General features: G+C 41.8%; 1 protein-coding gene across 1 annotated transcript; it reads left to right on the top strand.

Annotated features, from left to right (window-relative positions):
• Positions 1–3,828: 3,828 nt before the first annotated feature.
• LOC133446237 (regulator of nonsense transcripts 3A-like) lies at positions 3,829–21,023 on the top strand. The gene is made up of 11 exons (XM_061724219.1): positions 3,829–3,999; positions 6,928–7,034; positions 7,265–7,371; positions 7,462–7,560; positions 8,983–9,093; positions 9,236–9,291; positions 10,764–10,922; positions 12,290–12,447; positions 16,011–16,326; positions 17,796–17,976; positions 18,875–21,023. The coding sequence occupies exons 1-10, from the start codon at positions 3,856–3,858 to the stop codon at positions 17,964–17,966; spliced, it is 1,428 nt and encodes a 475-aa protein (XP_061580203.1). The 5' UTR covers positions 3,829–3,855; the 3' UTR covers positions 17,967–17,976; positions 18,875–21,023.
• The last annotated feature ends 777 nt before the right edge of the window (positions 21,024–21,800 follow it).

Raw genomic sequence — 21,800 nt, forward strand, 5'->3', positions numbered from 1 at the left:
ATGAATTACTCCTATGTGGGATCAATAAAGTTCTTATTTTTGCCATCTGAGAAAATTAAATATATTATATTTGGTGCCTAACTGTTTCCAAGTATATTAGTGCGTGTGTGAATGAATAAATGAGACGTAAAACGTACATTTCTTTGTAGAAAGGAGCTTTATGAAAATAAGTCCATTTACTTGTATTAGTTTACAGTCTTGAACATCCAATATGGCTGCGACGGTGACGTATCACAGCAGCTCCATGGGAGGAGGAGGAGACGTGGATATGGTCTCCCTGGTGAATGTGAGTGTTTGAGCAGCCAGCGCTGCAGAACTCAGAAATGAACTTTAACGGGGACGACTCTGGTCTCGGGGTTTAAAGGTCGGTCTGACTCCTGATTGGCCGGAACAACCCCCCCCCCCTGATTGGCCACACCCCCCGCCCCCCCCCCCCCCCTCTCCCCCCGGGGTGAAGGCGGCGCCCCCACTGGTGACCTGTGGATCTGCAGCCTCAACAGGAGAATGAGCAGCAGTTTTGGTAACAGTTTTAGTTATTCAGATAATAAACCACGTATCTATCTTTAAACAGACGCCCCCTTTTCTTCTTTTGGTGATTTATTTAATTTTTTATTTCAGAATGTATTAAAGTTTAGCCCATTGAGATGTAACTTCTCATTTTCAAGGGAGTCCCAAGAAAACATACAACATTACAATAAATCACATTACAGTCTAGTACAGGGGTCGGCAAACCAACATGTTTTAGATCCATATTGGACCAAAAACACAAAAAACTAATCTGTCTGGAGCCGCAAAAATGAAAAGTCTTAGAATGAAGGCAAATGGCAAAAGGGGAAATGTCGAGAAAAAAGTCAGAATTTCAAGAAAAAAGTCGAAATGTCTAGATTAAAAAGGAAAGGAAAAAGGAAGAAAAAAAGGAGAAAAAAAAACAAGAAAAAAAGAGAACAAAAAGAAAATAAAGAGGAAAAAAAAGAAGAAAAAAGGAAAAAAAAGGTCAAACATCTTTGAAAAAGCTCCAGGAGCCACTAGGGCGGCGCTAAAGAGCCGCGGGTTGACGACCCCTGGTCTAGACGGAGATGACGTAAAACACACACACAGTCTAGTTCCGGGGTCAGCAACCCTGATCCTCGAGGGCCGGTGTCCCTGCAGGTTTTAGATGTTTCCCTGCTTCATTGCACCATGATACAAGTGACTGTGTCATTAACAGAATTGTGCAGCCCTGGATGACAAGCTGGTGACAATGATTAATTAGAATCAGGTGTGTTAAAGCAGGGAAACATCTAAAACATGCAGGACACCGACCCTCGAGGACCAGGGTTGCTGACCCCTGGTCTAGTTACTAAATAGACTAATTGAATAACTGGAACAATGAAATGAATAGAACATAACAGAGAAAAGAAAAAAGGACAAAAAATACATAAATAAATTAAAAACTTAGGCAATGTGTTTTAAGATGAGAATATAATGACAACTTAAAACAATGAAAAGAGGTAATAGAACGCAAAAAGAGAGGAAGATTATTCCAATCTGATAGTTTTAAAATAAAATGATCTTTTACCAACCTCTTTTAAAATTCTAGGAACAAAGAAAAAAGTAAAATCCACATGTCTGAGTGAGAATGGAGAGTTTTATAGAATCATGAGTTCTGTTAAATATGGAGGAAAAACAGTGAAAATAAACACATTTAAAAGGAAGTGACAGTGAAACTGAAACCAGTTCAATAATCAAACATAAAACAATGATGTTCTGAAAGGACAACGTAACACAAATCTAATAATGAATTAAATAAAACAGTCAGAGGTTTAAGATCTGGAGTATTTTAATAAACAATATCTGCATAATCAACCCGTGGTAGTTTGATGAGAAATGAACCTTTTTCTGACAGGAAGTGAACTTTTTTAACAGAATAATCAACGTGAGGTTTAAAGGTTAAAGTTCCGGGTCCAAAGTCCAGGATATTTGAATGTGTGACTTTATCAACGAGAGATCCATCGGAAAAATAAATATAAAATCAGAAGAGCGGGATCGGAGGTGACGAGTGTTTCTGAGTGTTTTTGTTCAGAATGAAAAGTTTGTTCCAGCAAACGAAAGCGTCAGATCAGGAGGAGGAACATTCACCTGCACCAGGACCAGGTTCCTTTCTGATCTGATCCAGTAAAATCCAGCTGGATCAGCGATACCGACCCCATACATCCTCCAAATACACCTAATGTACATTTACAGGACTGTCTCAGAAAATTAGAATATTGTGATAAAGTTCTTTATTTTCTGTAATGCAATTAAAAAAACTAAAATGTCATACATTCTGGATTCATTACAAATCAACTGAAATATTAAAAGCCTTTTATTATTTTAATATTGCTGATTATGGTTTACAGTTTAAGATTAAGATTCCCAGAATATTCTAATTTTTTGAGATAGGATATTTGAGTTTTCTTAAAATGTATATAAAGATAATGCAATTTTATTCATTAAAAAAAAAGGTATTTTTAGTTAGTTGTTGTTAGTACAACCATAAATCAGCCTAGACGGATTTATGGTTCACCAGGAGCAAGGGCTCTGGTTGATGTTGATCCAGGACCAAACTTGTTAAGGAGCATCAAACTCACTCTTATCTACGCAGAAATAACGCTAAAATATAAAACAGGCTTCCCAAAGTGTGATTTATGGTGAAATAGGAAACTGAAGATGTGCAGCTACATGAGTAGGCTATATACACTGTTGGCGTCAGGAGATCTTTGACGCTTTCAGTGTGAACGCAGACCCACGAGCGGGTCCTCCAGGAGGCAGGAGCTCCGGTTCCACACCGCGCCTGCGTGGGGAGGAAGTTTCCTCTTCTCTGGGTTTGGTCTCCGTGAAACTTTCTTCCAGGAACTTTCATCTTTCCTCATCTTTCCTCTCGTGATCCGGAGACCCGTCCGTGTCCTGCCAGACAGAAGGGAGTGTAGTTTGATTCCGTCCACCCGTGTCTGGCGTGGACAGTAAGTTGGTGTTTCGTTTGGAAGAAATAAATGTATTTGGTAACAACTGCTTCCACTTTCTTCAGCTTTAGAATGTATTAAAGTTTAGCCCCTTGAGATGCAATATCTCATTTTCAAGGGGGTCCCATAAAACATACAACATTACAATATATTACATTACAGTTTAGACATTTATGACATAAAACACACACACCCCCTCCCACACACAACCCCTACCACATACATCTAGTTACAAAATAGGCTAATTGAATAACCGAAACAATAAGTTAATGTAACGTAACAGAGAGAAAATAAAAAATAAATAGAAAAAAGGACAAAAAAAAAACATAAATAAATTAAAAACATATGCAATTTGTTTTAAGATGAGAATATAATGACAACTTAAAACAATGAAAAGAGGTAATAGAACGGAAAAAGAGGAAGATTATTCCAATCTAAAGCTCCATCGAGCTTTAAAATAAAATGATCTTTTAACGACCTCTTTTAAAATTCTAGGAACAAAGAAAAAAGGAAAATTCATATGTCTGAGTGAGTTTGGAGAGTTATATAGAATCATGAGTTCTTTTAAATATGGAGGAAAAACAGTGAAAATAAACACATTTAAAAAGGAATTGACAGTGAAACTGCTCTAGATTTGGGCTGAAACCAGTTCAATAAATCAAACATAAAACAATGATGTGTTCTTTTACAACCGAAACACTGGTGGAATAAAGAAATTATTACAATTCTGAGTCATATTCCAAACCATCAAGCATTTAACAACTTTCCACAGCCTGTAGTGAGACGGGACCGATCCACGACGGGCTTCTGTGATCGCGAGACCGGGAGTTCTCGCGGGAAGTGCGCGGCGGAGCGAGAAGAGGGAGATGGAGAGATGAGGTCTGAGAAGGACCAGGTTCCCGCGAACAGGGACAAGGGGGGGGTGGAGATCCAGTTCCGGGACCTCCCGCGGGACCAGGACCTGCTGCACCCGGGGGGCCTGAAGCCCAAGGAGGACAAGAAGGAGGTTTTCACCAAGGTAGGAGCTCGGGCCCGCGGGCCCGCGGGGTTTACTGCTGGAAACACAAACATGGAGGAGGCGGAGCCGCTTCAGATCCGCTTCTGAGCCATGTTTCAGCACCGCGGACAGCGACGCTTCAGCACCGCGGACAGCGACGCTTCAGCACCGTTAACAGAGACGGTTTCAGCACCGCGGACAGCGACAGTTCAGCACCGTTAACAGAGACGGTTCAGACACGGTTCAGCACCGCGGACAGCGACCGCAGCTCGGTTGCTGCCGTCGCTGTCCGCGGTGCTGAACCGTCGCTGTTAACGGGGATTCCACGGCGCCTGTCCACGGAATCGCACCCACGCAACAGCCTCTGAGCGTTGGCGCGGGTCTTTGCGGGTCACGTGGGGCAGGTGCAGCTTGGGTTGCCACCTTTTAGAAATAGAAATAAGGGATTTCAGCAGTGCAGGCGCCAAAAAAAGGAACATCCCCAAAACTTCTAAAATGCATAGAAATGCTTTGATTTAAAGTTTTCATTTTCATTTTTCATTTTATTCTTTATTTTCATTCAAAAAACAAAACAATTCAATACAAACACAAATACAAATGTTCCTAACTTATGAATGAAAAGGGAGCAGAAAGAACAAGAATCTTATCTGATCTGCCCCTTTCACAAATAACATCATTTAATAATAATTAAAAAAAAAAAAAAAAACTAAGTGAATAAAAACAACTAAAATAAAATTAAAATAACATTAAATAAAATTACCACCGCCTACGGGTATGTCAATCAAACTCAACATTTTTCGTTATATTTCCTTAACATACAGGTTTTAATTGTTCTTTTAAATGTAATGTTTGATTTGGATTCTTTGTTTTCTTTGTTCAGATTGTTCCATAAATTGATTCCTTTCACAGAAACACAACGTTCCATCAATTTTGTCCTGCATCTTGGTTTTATAAAAATCTCTGTTCCTTTTAAGTTATACTTGCTTTTTCTTTTTTCAAATCTTTTCTGAATGTTGATTGGTAAAGTTTTTTTATGAGCTTTAAACATAATTTGCAGAATACTATAGTCTACTAGTTCATGAAATTTCAACAAATTTAACTGAAGGAATAATGGATTTGTTGGATCTCTATATCGTTTTCTACTAATTATCCTTATGGCTCTTTTTTGCAGAATGAAAAAAGTTTAAAGTGCCTTAATAGCATTTAACTTGCATGACTGTACAGACAGACAACAATACTAGCAGCTGAAATAGCCTCCTATGGTACTGTACATCCACATCAGCCAAGATGTAGAATAACCTAGAGGTGAAGGTCGGAAAATTAGAATATGGTGTAAAAGTAAATTTATTTCCATCATTTAACTTAAAAGGTGAAACTAATATATTAGTCTCATCACATGCAAATCAAGATATTTTAAGCCTTTATTTGTTATAATTATGATGATTGAATTGTTTATTGATTTCATAAAATATTCACATTTTATTTTTATTTTTTATTTGGGGTTTTCATAAACTGTGAGCCATAATCACCAAAATTATAACAAATAAAGGCTTGAAATATCTCACTTTGCATATAGTGGGAAATAATATATTTGTTTCACCTTTAGTTGAATTTACTGAAACGAGTTTTGCAATATATTCTAATTTTCCAACCTTCACCTGTAGATTATAACATCAATAAATAACAGAGAGAACCAACACATGTTGCCGTCTTTATTTAATATATCCTGTCCTTTATTTTGTTCATTATTGTTGGTTCGTTGTTCACGTGTGCGAGTGTGACAGACGTGCATCATGGGACAATTGTGAAATACGGAATAAAATGCGTTCTGTATTGGTTCAATACAGAATGCAACTTTTAATTCCCAATTACGTAACAATTCCGTATTTCAAGGGACGGGTGGCGACGCTGGGTGCAGCTGATGTTTACACCGACATCTCAGGTTCAGGCTGTTTCCGTGTTAATGACGTCATGAACCACTCGTGTAAAACTCAACACTTCACCACCGACATGATTGATGTGGAGAAGAGGAGTTTTATAACAGCAGAGGAGCTGAGCTGATGGATGGATGATGGAATACAGGTCTTCTCATCTAATCTTAGATTCCCATAAACAGAGATGTTGTTCCAGCCTTTGATTGGTTTGTGTGTCAGAACCTGAAAAATCTGTTAAAAGCTGCTCAGCTCTGTAACCATTAATTTGGGCTCTCTTCTGGGTGTGTGTATGTGGGATAAGGGATGGGTGCGTGGGTGGGGGGCGTGTCAGGGTGGGGGGATTGCACGCAGATGATTGCAGCCATGTTGTTTTAAATTGTTTTCTAAATAATCTGTGTATTTTTCTTGGTATTGTATTACTTGTTACTGTATTTCTTTTTTTATTGTGAACTTTCAAGGGACTGCAGATGCAAATTAGCTTAAAGCTATAATCTGGTACAGTGCATCAGATGGCAACATTTATGTTTTAACTGTACACTGTCCCTTTTTAAATAAAATTGAATTGAGAAATGAGAAACCTCCTCTCTCCGTCCATCTGATCCAGATCTCTGGTGCTTCAGGTGGTGATGGATGGATGATGGATGGATCATCCATCATCCCTCCATCTGATCCAGGTGTGGGTGTTTCCAGGTGGTGATGGAGGGATGATGGATGGATGGATGGATGATGGAGGGATGATGGATGGATGGATGGATGATGGAGGGATGATGGATGGATCATCCATCATCCCTCCATCTGATGCAGGTGTGGTTGTTTCAGGTGGTGATGGAGGGATGATGGAGGGATCATCCATCATCCCTCCATCCATCATCCCTCCATCTGATCCAGGTGTGGGTGTTTCCAGGTGGTGATGGAGGGATGATGGATGGATGGATGGATGATGGAGGGATGATGGATGGATCATCCATCATCCCTCCATCTGATCCAGGTGTGGTGTTTCTGGGTGGTGTTTCAGGTGGTGATCCGGCGTCTCCCTCCGACTCTCTCCAGGGATCAGCTGGAGGAGCAGCTCAGTCCTCTTCCTTCCTACGACTACTTTGAGTTCTTCCCTGCAGATCAGAGGTACGACGTTCTGGGGATGGAGGTGTTTCTGTATTATGGGATGTTTCTGGATGTTTCTGTTGTGTAGATGTTTCTGATGTGTCTGTATTATGGGATGTGTCTGTATTATGGGATGTGTCTGTATTATGGGATGTTTCTGGTTGTTTCTGTCTGTATTATGGGATGTCCCTGACTCTCTCCTCCTCGTCCTCCTCCCCCTCCTCCTCCTCTTCCTCCTCCTCCTCCTCCAGCCTGTATCCTCACCTGTTCTCCAGAGCTTACATCAACTTCAGGAACCCGGAGGAAATCCTGCTGTTCAGGGACCGGTTCGACGGCTACGTCTTCATCGACAACCGAGGTGGGTCTGTCCTCGTCTCTGGACTCCCCCACCATGGTTTTAGTGTCTCTGTTGCCACGGCGACCACTGAACGCATGTCCCTGTCTCCAGGCCAGGAGTTTCCCGCCGTGGTGGAATTCGCTCCTTTCCAGAAGATTTCCAAGAAGAAGCTGAAGAAGAAAGATGCCAAAGCTGGAAGCATCGAAGAAGGTAGAGAAATACTAAAATACTAAAATACTGAGATACTAGAATGCTGAAATACTGAGATACGTAAATACTGAGATACTGAGATACTAAAATACTGAAATACTGAAATACTGAAATACTAAAATACTGAGATACTGAAATACTGAAATACTGAAATACTAAAATACTGAAATACTGGAATACTGAGATACTGAAATACTGAAATACTGAGATACTAAAATACTGAAATACTGAAATACTAAAATACTGAAATACTGAAATACTAAAATACTGAAATACTGGAATACTGAGATACTGAAATACTGAAATACTGAGATACTAAAATACTGAGATACTGAAATACTGAAATACTGAAATACTGAAATACTAAAATACTAAAATACTGAAATACTGAAATACTAAAATACTGAAATACTGACATACTAAAATACTGACATACTGAAATACTAAAATACTGAAATACTGAAATACTAAAATACTAAAATACTGAAATACTGAAATACTAAAATACTGAAATACTGGAATACTGAGATACTAAAATACTAAAATACTGAAATACTGAAATACTGAAATACTGAAATACTAAAATACTAAAATACTGAAATACTAAAATACTGAAATACTGAAATACTAAAATACTGAAATACTGAAATACTAAAATACTGAAATACTGAAATACTGAGATACTGAAATACTGAAATACTGAGATACTGAAATACTGAAATACTAAAATACTGAGATACTGAAATACTGAAATACTGAAATACTGAAATACTGAAATACTAAAATACTAAAATACTGAAATACTGAAATACTGAAATACTAAAATACTAAAATACTGAAATACTGAAATACTAAAATACTGAGATACTGAAATACTGAAATACTAAAATACTAAAATACTGAAATACTGAAATACTGAAATACTAAAATACTGAAATACTAAAATACTGAAATACTAAAATACTGAAATACTGGAATACTGAGATACTGAAATACTGAAATACTAAAATACTGAAATACTGGAATACTGAGATACTGAAATACTGAAATACTGAGATACTGAAATACTGAAATACTAAAATACTGAAATACTGGAATACTGAGATACTAAAATACTGAAATACTGAAATACTAAAATACTGAAATACTGAAATACTGAAATACTGAGATACTAAAATACTGAAATACTGAAATACTAAAATACTGAAATACTAAAATACTGAAATACTAAAATACTGAAATACAAAAATACTAAAATACTAAAATACTGAAATACTGAAATACTGAGATACTGAAATACTGAAATACTAAAATACTAAAATACTAAAATACTGAGATACTGGAATACTAAAATACTGAGATACTAAAATACTGGAATACTAAAATACTGAGATACTACCCCCCCCCCCCCCCCCCCCCCAGATCCGGAGTACCGGAGGTTCCTGGAGTTTTATTCCTGCGATGAGGAAAAGTCGATGGCGAATCCAGAGACGCTGCTGGGGGAGATCGAGGCCCGGACCAAGGAGCTCATAGGTAGGAGCCCCCCCTCCCCCAGGCTCAGACCAGAACCCCCCCCCCTACCTATGAGGGGGGGGGGGGTCCTAGTCTGACCCCCCCAGGACCAGACCAGACCTGTACATGTGATCCGTCCTGATCACCACTTCCTGTCTTGCAGCGCGGCGCACCACCCCCCTGCTGGAATACATCAAGAACAAGAAGATTGAGAAGCAGGTGAGAAGCAGCCGGAGACACAGGTGGATCAGGCTGAGAGCTGATCTCTAACGGAGACACAGGTGGATCAAGCTGAGAGCTGATCTCTAACAGAGACACAGGTGGATCAAGCTGAGAGCTGATCTCTAACGGAGACACAGGTGGATCAGGCTGAGAGCTGATCTCTAAAAGAGACACAGGTGGATCAAGCTGAGAGCTGATCTCTAACGGAGACACAGGTGGATCAAGCTGAGAGCTGATCTCTAACGGAGACACAGGTGGATCAGGCTGAGAGCTGATCTCTAACGGAGACACAGGTGGATCAGGCTGAGAGCTGATCTCTAACGGAGACACAGGTGGATCAGGCTGAGAGCTGATCTCTAACGGAGACACAGGTGGATCAGGCTGAGAGCTGATCTCTAACGGAGACACAGGTGGATCAAGCTGAGAGCTGATCTCTAAAAGAGACACAGGTGGATCAAGCTGAGAGCTGATCTCTAACGGAGACACAGGTGGATCAGGCTGAGAGCTGATCTCTAAAAGAGACACAGGTGGATCAAGCTGAGAGCTGATCTCTAACGGAGACACAGGTGGATCAAGCTGAGAGCTGATCTCTAACGGAGACACAGGTGGATCAGGCTGAGAGCTGATCTCTAACGGAGACACAGGTGGATCAGGCTGAGAGCTGATCTCTAACGGAGACACGGGTGGATCAGGCTGAGAGCTGATCTCTAACGGAGACACAGGTGGATCAGGCTGAGAGCTGATCTCTAACGGAGACACAGGTGGATCAGGCTGAGAGCTGATCTCTAACAGAGACACAGGTGGATCAGGCTGAGAGCTGATCTCTAACGGAGACACAGGTGGATCAGGCTGAGAACTGATCTCTAACGGAGACACAGGTGGATCAAGCTGAGAGCTGATCTCTAACGGAGATCAGGCTGAGAGCTGATCTCTAACGGAGACACAGGTGGATCAAGCTGAGAGCTGATCTCTAACGGAGACATAGGTGGATCAGGCTGAGAGCTGATCTCTAACGGAGACACAGGTGGATCAAGCTGAGAGCTGATCTCTAACAGAGACACAGGTGGATCAGGCTGAGAGCTGATCTCTAACGGAGATCAAGCTGAGAGCTGATCTCTAACGGAGACACAGGTGGATCAGGCTGAGAGCTGATCTCTAGAGGAGACACAGGTGGATCAGGCTGAGAGCTGATCTCTAACGGAGACACAGGTGGATCAAGTTGAGAGCTGATCTCTAACGGAGACAAAGGTGGATCAAGCTGAGAGCTGATCTCTAACGGAGACACAGGTGGATCAAGCTGAGAGCTGATCTCTAACGGAGACACAGGTGGATCAGGCTGAGAGCTGATCTCTAACGGAGACACAGGTGGATCAGGCTGAGAGCTGATCTCTAGCGGAGATCAAGCTGAGAGCTGATCTCTAACGGAGACACAGGTGAACTCTAACCCTCTAACTGAAAACCTTCTGCAGAGGATCCGGGAGGAGAAGAGGGAGGAGAGGAGGCGACGGGAGCTGGAGAAGAAGCGCCAGCGCGAGGAGGAGAAGAGGAAGAGACGGGAGGAGGAGCGACGCAAGAGGAAGGAGGCGGAGAAGCAGAAGAAGCTGTCGGACAAAGACATCAAGATCAAGGTGAGAGGTCAGCTGATGGCTGCCGGGCGTCTGATTGGTCGGTTTGCTGAGCTGCAGCTCTTCTGTGTTCTGCACCAGAATCAGAATCAGAATCAGAATCAGATTTATTGGTCCGACAAGGAATTTGACTCCGGTTATTTCGCTCACTGTACCCAGATTTAAAAAGTAGCAAACAGTAAATAGTAAATAAACAAATGGCACTAATTAACATATATACAATTAAAAGGTGAAAGGTGCAGCAGTTTGAGGTAGATATGATTATTGGAAGGTGCATTGTTGCAGCATATGATTATGGGCATGCCAAGTAATGGCATGACCATATTGCAATCGTCCAGAATGGCCCAAAGGGCAATATTGCTAGCATTTTGCTAACAAGCTAAAGTCACAAAAGTCCCACTGCGCACCAGCGGGTGTACAGCATGACCCCGCTCTGTTGTGGAAAAAATAAATCCCCAAAAAATAAAACACGCCCGAAAAAACCTGAAAAATGAAGGCGATATATTAGTATCCAGAAAAGGTTTCCCTTTTCTTCCTTATTCTTATTCCGCACTCTTTTTTCATCCGTTAATACGGCCCGAACCGGAACGTGCACCCATGCATGCCATACATCGTTAGATGCGTCTCCATCGTGTGTTACCGTGGCAACGCTAGATGCCAAAAAGCAAAAAAAAAGGCGAAAATTCGGACGCTTATTGTTCGGCCGAACTTTATCGTAGAGACATCGTTCAAACTTTCAAACACTCAGCCCGATTGGCACTAACGGACCCTAGAACCTCATTATGCTAATTATTACAGTTTTTGCAATATTTACCTTTCTTTTTTTTTCCATTTGACTTTGGACGCTTGTTGCTAGGCAACAGGTTATCGTAGAGACATTGTACAAATGTTCCCCGACTCGGCACGCTGTGGACTTCAACATATTCAAATTTCATGAAGCTGGGATTTAAGGAAATTTTATGTCAATTCATTCGGATGGGGTTTTTTACCATGGTGAAAAAAAAACCTATCCGTTAACGTAGCCTGAACCAGAACGTGCACCCATGCATGGCATACATCGTTGGATGCGTCTCCATCTTGCCTCGATGGGCATTACTTTTCTCAGTCAAAAGCGTTACCGTGGGGACGCTAGACGCCAAAAAGCGCGCCCCATTAATAACTATTGGGAGTACAGGAATGAATGCAATACCACCGTAAACACCTCAAACTGAAATAAAACCACCCCGAACACAACCACTACAGCCCCAAACCAAAGCAGCGAGAGGGGACGAATGGGCAGTAGGGCATGCCCATATCAAAATTTCCAGAAATGTTCTAGTTTTTATTATAATGACTGTTATTATTGCACGGTGATTGATTTCTCTGAGAAGCTGCTGAAGAAAAGCGACAGGGAGGACGATGCTGATCCGGACCGGCCCAAGGACAAGAGCGACGCCGGGGAGACGGACCGGGGCAAGTGGGACAAGACGGGAGGACAGACGGGAGGACAGACGGGAGGACAGACGAAGGTGAAGGAGCAAAAAGAAAAGTAAGAAACCACCAACAGACCGGTCTTTTTTTTTTTATTCTCTTTTTATTATGGTTTTCATGGTTCACATGTGCCTCACCCTAACAATTACAGTTGAGTCACATAGTAGTAAATCTTACATTATACAAATATTACAAAGATGAAAAGGTCCTTCCACCATATTATAAGGAATAAGAACTAAACTCCCTAGAACAGGGATGAGGGCTGCACATTTATGCTTCTACCAAACCTTCACAAGACGTGTAAAGAGACAAAGCTAAACAAAGGTGGAGGGAGGGACGTAAAACCAAGTGTCAGCATTAGATAAAAGATGGTTGTTCCGGTGTGATATACAGGACTGTCTCAGAAAATTAGAATATTGTGTTACAGTTTAAGAAAACTCAAATATCCTATCTCAAAAAATTTGAATATTCTGGGAATCTTAATCTTAAACTGTAAACCATAATCAGCAATATTAAAATAATAAAAGGTTTGCAATATTTCAGTTGATTTGTAATGAATCCAGAATGTATGACATTTTTGTTTTTGTAATTGCATTACAGAAAATAAAGAACTTTATCACAATATTCTAATTTTCTGAGACAGTCCTGTACATAATCCATCCGTCCCATCTTTTCAGAAACACTCCTTGTTACAATCTTATGGCAAAGCTAATTCTTTCCATCTTAAAAACATCATAAATGAGGTCTATCCACTCATCGACAGACGGGTTCTAGTTAGGATCTATGACGACCCGAGTTCCCCCAGATCCAGGGGAACCTTCTGGTTCTGTTCCTCCCAGTTATTAATCGGGTCCCTAATAAATAACTTCTGATAGGAAGTTATGAAACATCCAAATCAGCTTTTAACACAAATGTAATGAAAGATCCTCGTGTTCGTTTGTCTGGTGAACATAAGAAAACCAGTGAAATACTGTAGAATCAAAGTTAATACAAGCTTTTATTATATCGTGCACAATGTTTTCCGGCCGGAGCTGCACTTCTCTCAAACCACAAAGGCAGGAGAGAAATGCACACGGTGGTGATCAATCCAGTCGTATTTATACTAAAAAGGGAGGTGTTCTTTATAGTGAACCCGATCTGCCAAACATATCAGACCTTCAGTCCCTGTTCACTGTTTCCTCCTTAAGATGTCAACCCAGATCACAGATAAGACCCATCAATGTTAAAATATCTGTTTCTCCCCGTTGTCTTCACTTAACAAAGAGTAAATATCTGAACTATCTGAACTAAACCCTGCAGATAAAGAAAACAGTGGAGCCATAAACAGAGGCTGACTCTGCCACGAGAGAAAAACAGCTGAACTATAGCTGACAGATAGCTCTGCATATAGAGAAAACCAACAGTGTAGAATCTTGTAGAAAACCCCTTCAAACTCTTAAACAATTTCATGAAATCCTAACAATAATTTGATGTAAACAGAATGGAAACAGAGGTGATGGTTGGACCTGAGTCCAGCTTTAAACTTAATTATTGATCTGTAAAGTTCTTCTTTTGCTATAAACTCATTCAAGGTCCTTCTTTGGTGGAAATACGAGTCTGATATTTGTGAATCTTACTTTTTTTTCTTCTCAAAACTGGTAACAATACAGTTGCAAAACAAAAACAGAAACGTATACAGGTTCAGGACAGGAGGGGGCGCTAGAGAACAAGAAAAACAGACAAACAAAACATTACAAAACAACCAAATCAATGTGTGTGTGTGTGTGTGTGTGTGTGTGTGTGTGTGTGTGTGTGTGTGTGTGTGTGTGTGTGTGTGTGTGTGTGTGTGTGTGTGTGTTTGTGTGTGTGTAAGAGAGACAGAAGTCAAAACAAAAAAAGTAAATAAAATTAAAAAATAATAGTTATTTAATTAATAACTTAATAATTACTTAATGAAGTAAATTACTTAATAAAGTAAAAGAAGTGGGCAATCAATCAATTAAATAAGTAATATGAAATATAATAATAAATATCTATCTTCATCAACATCGCAATCCTCTTTGAACATAGAAAGCAGCAATAATAGTGATCTATAAAAAAATTCACATTCATTAAAAAAAGGAAAGTAAGTAACAATAATTATGATAATGATATGATATGATTAATAATCAATTAATAATATAATAACAATAATGACAGTAATAACAGTAATATTCTAACAATTATAATAATCACAATTGCATTTGTCATATCAATAATAACAGTAATATGAATATAATAATTATAATCAATAATTTAGTCTCTATTATTATAATAATAATAATAATTAAAGCTGCAAGCAGCGACGAACAGGCCCTTGCGCGTGCAATTTTCACCAATTTTTGTCTAGGACTCAAAACCGAGTCCGATGACGCCACCATGACTCTTTATGTCAAACTATTCAAAAGTTATGGCAGAAAAAAGGGTTCCATCAAATATCGACCAATCAGCTACTAGTATCACTTCCTGTTTAACGTTTAAGTTTGGCGCGGCGCCACGGCCACGTCATTTCACGAAAACTCTCCTGAGCGAGTTTTATGTCGAACGGACGATCCTGCTAGGAGGAGTTCGTTAAAATATGACACGTGAAAATGGCATAAATTGCGCCAAAATTACACGATTAATTCAAAATGTTCAAAATGGCCGACTTCCTGTTCGGTTTCGGCCATGGTGCCAAGAGACTTTTCTTTAAGTTGTGACATGATACAGGTATGTACCGATTTTCGTGCATGTACGTCAAACCGTATTGTGGGGCTTGAGGAACAAAGTTTTCTAGGGGGCGCTGTTGAGCCATTTTGCCACGCCCAGTAATGCAAACCATTAAATATCAAATTTATCGCCAGGCCTGGCTTGGTGCAAAATTTGGTGACATTTGGGGCACGTTTAGGGGGAAAAAGGCCCTCATTTCGTCGGAAGAAAAACGAGAAAAACCATTCCTACAGATACAATAGGGCCTTCACACTGTCAGTGCTAATAACAGCAGCACGGAGGATAATCAACAGCCCAGTAGAAGTCGCCTTTGCCAGCGTCTTCCAGCGGAGCTTGATCTGGTCTGGCGTTCCTACAAATGCTGCTTCACGCAACTTTTCTCTCACCTTCTTGTAAATCTTCTATCCCGGTACTTTCTACCGTCTACAAATGCAGAAATGTTCATATCCTTCATTACATTTATGAAGTGATTAGTCTCCTCCTGGTCTTGGTTTCTCCGTGTTTAGAAGAACTTCCTGGACTCAAAAGACCAGGATTCCTTGCAAAAAGAACATGCGCAGAAAACAGATTCCTGTTCCGTTTGATGGGGAAATCCCGTTAGGTTAAACATGACCCAATATTCGGGGTAGAAAAGGAGGAACCCAGGGGTCATTTTGGGGTTTTTAAAAACCGGAATATGAACAAATTCCGGTTATTCAAAGGGGTTATTGGTGTTTACATGGCCGTGTGCAACTGGATTATTGCTAATATTCCAGTTAGAAAAGGGTTGTTGATGCATGAAAACGTAGTCAATAATATACTTGTTACTGGCCACGTTTAGAGTGTAGAAGCTAGTTTAGATTGTTGGACAGAAGAAGCTGATGATGCTGATGCTCAGCTGTCTTCTCCACCCAGAGCTCCGGCCGACGGGGACAAGGATCCTCCCGGCCGCCGGCCGCGAGACAGCAAGGACCACCGGGGGAAGGACGAGGACCGGAAGCGGCAGCAGCACCACTACGACTTCGACAAGTTCATGAGGAGGAAGGACGAGACCAAGTGGGGGAAGAACTACTGCCAGGACCGGATGGACCGGCCCAGGAAGGAGGGGCACCAGGGGCACCAGGGGCACCAGGGGCATCACCACGGCTTCTACTGCCCCGACGGGGGCGACAAGACGGGCAGGGAGGACCGGGACGACCCGGGGAGGAAGGAGCAGCGGCTCCGGAACAAGGTGAGGGAGGAGGTGAAAAATTCAATTAAAGTCAATTTTATTTATATAGCGTCTAATACAACAGATGCTGTCTCTAGACGCTTTCCAGAGACCCAGAACATAAACCCCTGAGCAATTATTACATAAACAATGGCAGGTAAAAGCTCCCCTAGTGGGAGAAAAACCTTAAGCCAAACAGTGGCAAGAAAAACTCCCCTTTAGGAGGGAAGAAACCTGGACCAGGACCAGGACCTGGACCTGGACCAGGACCAGGACCTGGACCTGGATCATAAGGGGGGACCCTCCTGCCGAAGGCCAGACTGGGGGTCAGGGACATCAACAGCACAGCAGGCAGGTGGAAGCAGCAGCGGGATGACCGGGGGTGGAGACCGCAGGCCAGCACGCAGCTCCCGAAGCTCCGGCCCAATCAGCAAGCCCCAGGTTGGGGTGCAGGGTCGGGGAAAGGTTGAGAAGGGGCAGGGCCAGGGAGGGGAGTCTTGACGGACAAATCTCTCCCCCGCCTGACTGGGCCGTTACCCTGACCGGGCCGTTACCCTGACCGGGCCGTCACCCTGCCCCTCTCACTCCCACGCTGCAGGATCCGGTGTTGTGCATTCAGAGATGCTCTTTGCCACCGGCAGAGGATGCTGCAACATGTACAAAAGAGAAAAAAGAGAAGAAAAGGGGGGCCAGCACAAGAAACTACAGGAGCGACTCTAACACACTAGAGTTTACACTACCTAGAGATTTACCAACACCAGCTAGAGGTTTACTAAACACTAACTATAGGCTTTACTAAACAGAAAGGTTTTAAGTTTAGTTTTAAAGGTGGAGGTGGTGTCAGCCTCCTTAACCCAGATTGGAAGTTGGTTCCATAGTAATGGTGCCTGATAGCAGAACGCCCGCCCTCCAAATCTACATTTAGATACTCTAGGAACTACGAGTAAACCTGCACTCTGAGAGCGGAGAGCTCTGCCAGGAACATAAGGCACTATCAGGTCTAAACAAGGTGAAGGAGGAGGAGAAACAAGGTGAGGGAGGAGGACAAACAATGTTGTGGCAGGGTGGAGGATTGGGTTTGGGCTGCGGGGGAGCAGCCACTCAGCTGATTGGACACACCTGTGCCCAATCAACCTCTCCACCCTGCCTGGCTACATAAAGAGCGGCTGCACACGGTGCTGAGTGCTGGTTCACGTGTGTCTGGGTGAAATAAAGTAAGAATTTCTTCACGAAACCCCCGTGTCCTCTGTGCTGTCGGTCCACCCCAGTAGCACGAGGTTGCTACAAAGGTGAGGGAGGAGGAGAAACAAGGTGAGGGAGGAGGTGAAACAAGGTGAGGGAGGAGGTGAGGGAGGAGGTGAAACAAGGTGAGGGAGGAGGCGAGCACCAGGCTGATGTGGGGGGCTTTTGTCTGTCGTCATGGAAACGTGTTTCTGCTGAAAGTGAAGGTCCCGGTGCCGCTCCACGTTTACACCCGTGTCTCCCTGCAGGACCGACCCGCCATGCAGCTCTACCAGCCCGGGTCCCGCAACAGGAAGCGCATGAGCCCGGCCGGGAAAGGCTACGACTGCGTCGCCGTGAGCCGCTCGCCCGAACACAGGACGGAGACGGAGGGTGTCTCCACGGCAACGGGGCCGGAGAAGGACAAGGAGGAGGACTGAGCCAGACCAGGTGGATGAGGAGACAAATACAAGCACTTACAGAGAAAAACTGTTTTAATGCCAGTAGTTGTGATTAATGAATGTCACTTAAAGTGTGACGGAGTCTGAGTGTGAGTCTTAGGCTCTGTTTCCACGTAGCAAAAACGGTGGTGTTTTCATGCGTTTTGTTCGTTCATTTACACGAAAACGAAGCTCAAAGTCTCCAAAAACCATAATTCCTGAAAACTCTGGCCAACGTGGAGATTTTTAAAAACTCCGTCTTCACGTTTGCTTGTAAACGGAGAGAAACGGACATTTAGGCTTCAGAACGAAAAAAGAAAGAAGAAAAAAGTCGAAATTTTGAGAAAAAAGTCGAAATTTTGGGAAAAGAGTCAAAAATTTTGAGAAGAGTCGAAATTTTGAGAAAAAAGTCAAATATCGAGAAGAAAGTCGAAATTTTGAGAAAAAAGTCGAAATTTTGAGAAAAGTCGAAATTTTGAGAAAAGAGTCAAAATTTTTAGAAAAAAGTCGAGAAAAAAGTCGAAATTTTGAGAAGTAACTCCACATCTCTGTCACTCAAAACGAAAGACTCTCTTCATCTTGGAAGTAACTGGAAGTTACTCGTGTCATTTGTTGATGTTGTTTTCCAGGATTCTGATTGGCTAGCATGACTTTATCTTCTCGTTACACTGCCCCCTGTAGGTTTGGCTGCTCATAGCACCTTAACGGCTATTTATGCAGGTTCCTGGAAATGATGGGATTTTTATAAACGTAGAGGGAGAAATATCAGTTTTTGTAAATACCTGGTTATGTGGAAACGTGGACTGAGTGTGATGGAGTCTGAATATTCCCATGACGATGATGAGGTGATGTTCAGCTCCGGAGAGAGAGCACGTCCTCTGTTTGACGTCTGTCCTCCTCGTCCTCAGGGCTGATGGAGCAGCTCTGGACGCGTCCAGCATCGTCTTCCCTCATGAAGCGTCTCCTCCGTCTCCGTCTCCAGCTGCAGCTGAAGCTCGTCCCTCCTTCGCTGGAGAGTCGATGTTCCTGCTCAGCGAGACTTTAACAGCTACAAACACGGATCATTCTGGATGTCCCCGCGTCTCCAGGAGACGACCTCCGTCTCTCACCTACCAGGACAGTTAGGACACTTTTTTATTTATTTATGTATTTATTCTTTATTCCATCCATTGATAAAATAAAATAACAAACTATTTCATATAAACACAAATGTTCCTAAATTGTGAATGAAAGGGAGCAGAAAGAAGAAGAATCTTATTTAATCTGCACCTTTTTCCCAAGAAATCAATTTACAAAGAACGTAAATTAAAAAACAACAACAGAGTTAACAAAAAACTAAAATAAAATATCTGCCGGCGACACAGACACAAACATTCCTTTTTAGTTCCCGAGTTACAATTCAGTTAATCCCATTCAACAACAACAATCAATGTTTAAACCTTTCATGACGATGGGGATGTCAATCAAACTCAACTAACATATTTCATTATATTTCCTTACTCTACTGGTTTTAATTGTTCTTTTGAATGTAATGTTTCATTTGGATTCTTTGGTTTATTTGTTCAGATTCACTTACTGATGTAGTTTATCTCAAACAGCAGATTTCTTTATGTTTATTTTTGTGAGCCGAGCTAAACACGAGCCAGGAAGAACTCCGTCGTAGAAAAGCATCTTAGGCCGCGTTCAGACTGCAGGCAAATATAATGACTCTTTTGAAGTCTGAACAGTCCCAAACCGCATGAGATCCAATTTTTGCAAACCAGATGGAAACCACCTCCGGGAGGTAGTTTCATATCCGATCATTATCGCATTTGGGCAGATGCGTCTCAGTCTGAACTGCTCCAAACACTCAGATCGGATATGACTGTCCCAGACGCTCCAAACCACCCGCCCATTTCCAGTTGTGGAGCTACTCATCCTTTCACAGAGAGCATGTACAATCTCTGATGTCACGTCAAAAACTATTATTTGTAGTTTAAGTGTTGCAAATTCGCATTACAACATGTTTTAATAGCAGAAAAAAGACCGCATTTCCATGTACGGTGTGGGTCGCCACGTACCCTACGCCGTAGGTCTGCGTTGGTGTAACGCGGAACCATAAATCAGACTTCTGCAGCCCGTCAGCTCATCAGGAGGAGAGGTTAAAGGTTAAAGGTTAGAGAGCGGGGCTGCCAGTTGTTCATTGCTGGTTCGTTTTGTTAACTCTGAGCTTTGTTGGTTGGTTTGTTAGTTTGCTGGTGGTTTTGTTCTCAACACTTTTCTCTGTGACGCCGGTTCCCTCCTGCCGAGACACAACTTTTGCGGTATGCGTTCATTGTTATGTCTAAAAAGGATGCGCAGTGCCGACCCAATCAGAAACAGTACAGATATTTTGGGATTTTTTTATATATATAAAAAGATAAAATTATAAAAAAATAAAGGATCCCCATAACCTTTGATCGGGTGGGCAGGACGCACAGCCCACCCCTGCCCCAAAACCAGCCTCGAGTTCCAGTACACAGAGGTCCGACGGGAGGATTAGAGTGAGATGGGGCAGTCTCAGTGTATGTCCAGCTTTACAGGTATGGAACAGCATGGGAGCTGGCTCCATATTGTTATTGTTTTTGATGTCACAATTACATGACTTCACACAATACACGCGCTGGGTGACGCCTCCGCTCCGACGTTGCTGCTACGGCAACCCGTCAGATCAGTCAATGATGTGGCCCAGTCTGAACAGAGCCAGATCCGATTTGAACACTTGCTAAAAACAGTGTGGACAGTCAGCCCTGAAAATCGGATATGAGAAAGAATCAGATATGAATCAGATTTGCCTGCAGTCTGAACGCGGCTTTAGAAATGAAGTCTGACGTTAGAAGCATGAAAATCCTCTTTTATTGTTTGTGCATGATTTTCTATCGATGCTGTTGAATAAATGGAAAATGGGAAAAGTCATATATATTCATAATATAAGCCTTATTTTAACTTTGCATATGAGCCGAGGTTTATCTGTAATTATGTGTAAATGATTGCTTTGTTTGTTTTTGTCTCCGTAAGTCGTGACAAAATAAAGCTCTTCTGGAAGAACAGTTTGATTGACAGTTTGGGTGTGACATCACACTGTGACATCACTTTTTTTTTTTTTTTTGTTTTTTTAACCTTGTCTGCACACATATTAATGATTGATACCATGAAGGTAGAAACCAAAGGTATATATATGTGCATTATTACTATATTTAATATATATACATATATATACGCATACATATGCATACACATACATAAATATACACATACAGACCCAGTGATTTTTTTTTTTTTTTTGGGGGGGGGTGACGACATCCACTGCCAATCCAGGAAGCAGGAACACACAAATATTAATGTTCATGGACCACTGGTTCTTGGTAACTGTACCAAATATTAATGTCCATGGACCACTGGTTCTTGGTAACTGTACCAAATATTAATGTTCATGGACCACTGGTTCTTGGGGTAACTGTACCAAATATTAATGTCCATGGACCACTGGTTCTTGGTAACTGTACCAAATATTAATGTCCATGGACCACTGGTTCTTGGTAACTGTACCAAATATTAATGTCCATGGACCACTGGTTCTTGGGGTAACTGTACCAAATATTAATGTCCATGGACCACTGGTTCTTGGTAACTGTACCAAATATTAATGTCCATGGACCACTGGTTCTTGGGGTAACTGTACCAAATATTAATGTCCATGGACCACTGGTTCTTGGTAACTATACCAAATATTAATGTCCATGGACCACTGGTTCTTGGTAACTGTACCAAATATTAATGTCCATGGACCACTGGTTCTTGGTAACTGTACCAAAT

This window comes from Cololabis saira, chromosome 6 (assembly GCF_033807715.1).
Source record: "Cololabis saira isolate AMF1-May2022 chromosome 6, fColSai1.1, whole genome shotgun sequence".
In the NCBI taxonomy this organism is placed as follows: domain Eukaryota; kingdom Metazoa; phylum Chordata; class Actinopteri; order Beloniformes; family Belonidae; genus Cololabis; species Cololabis saira.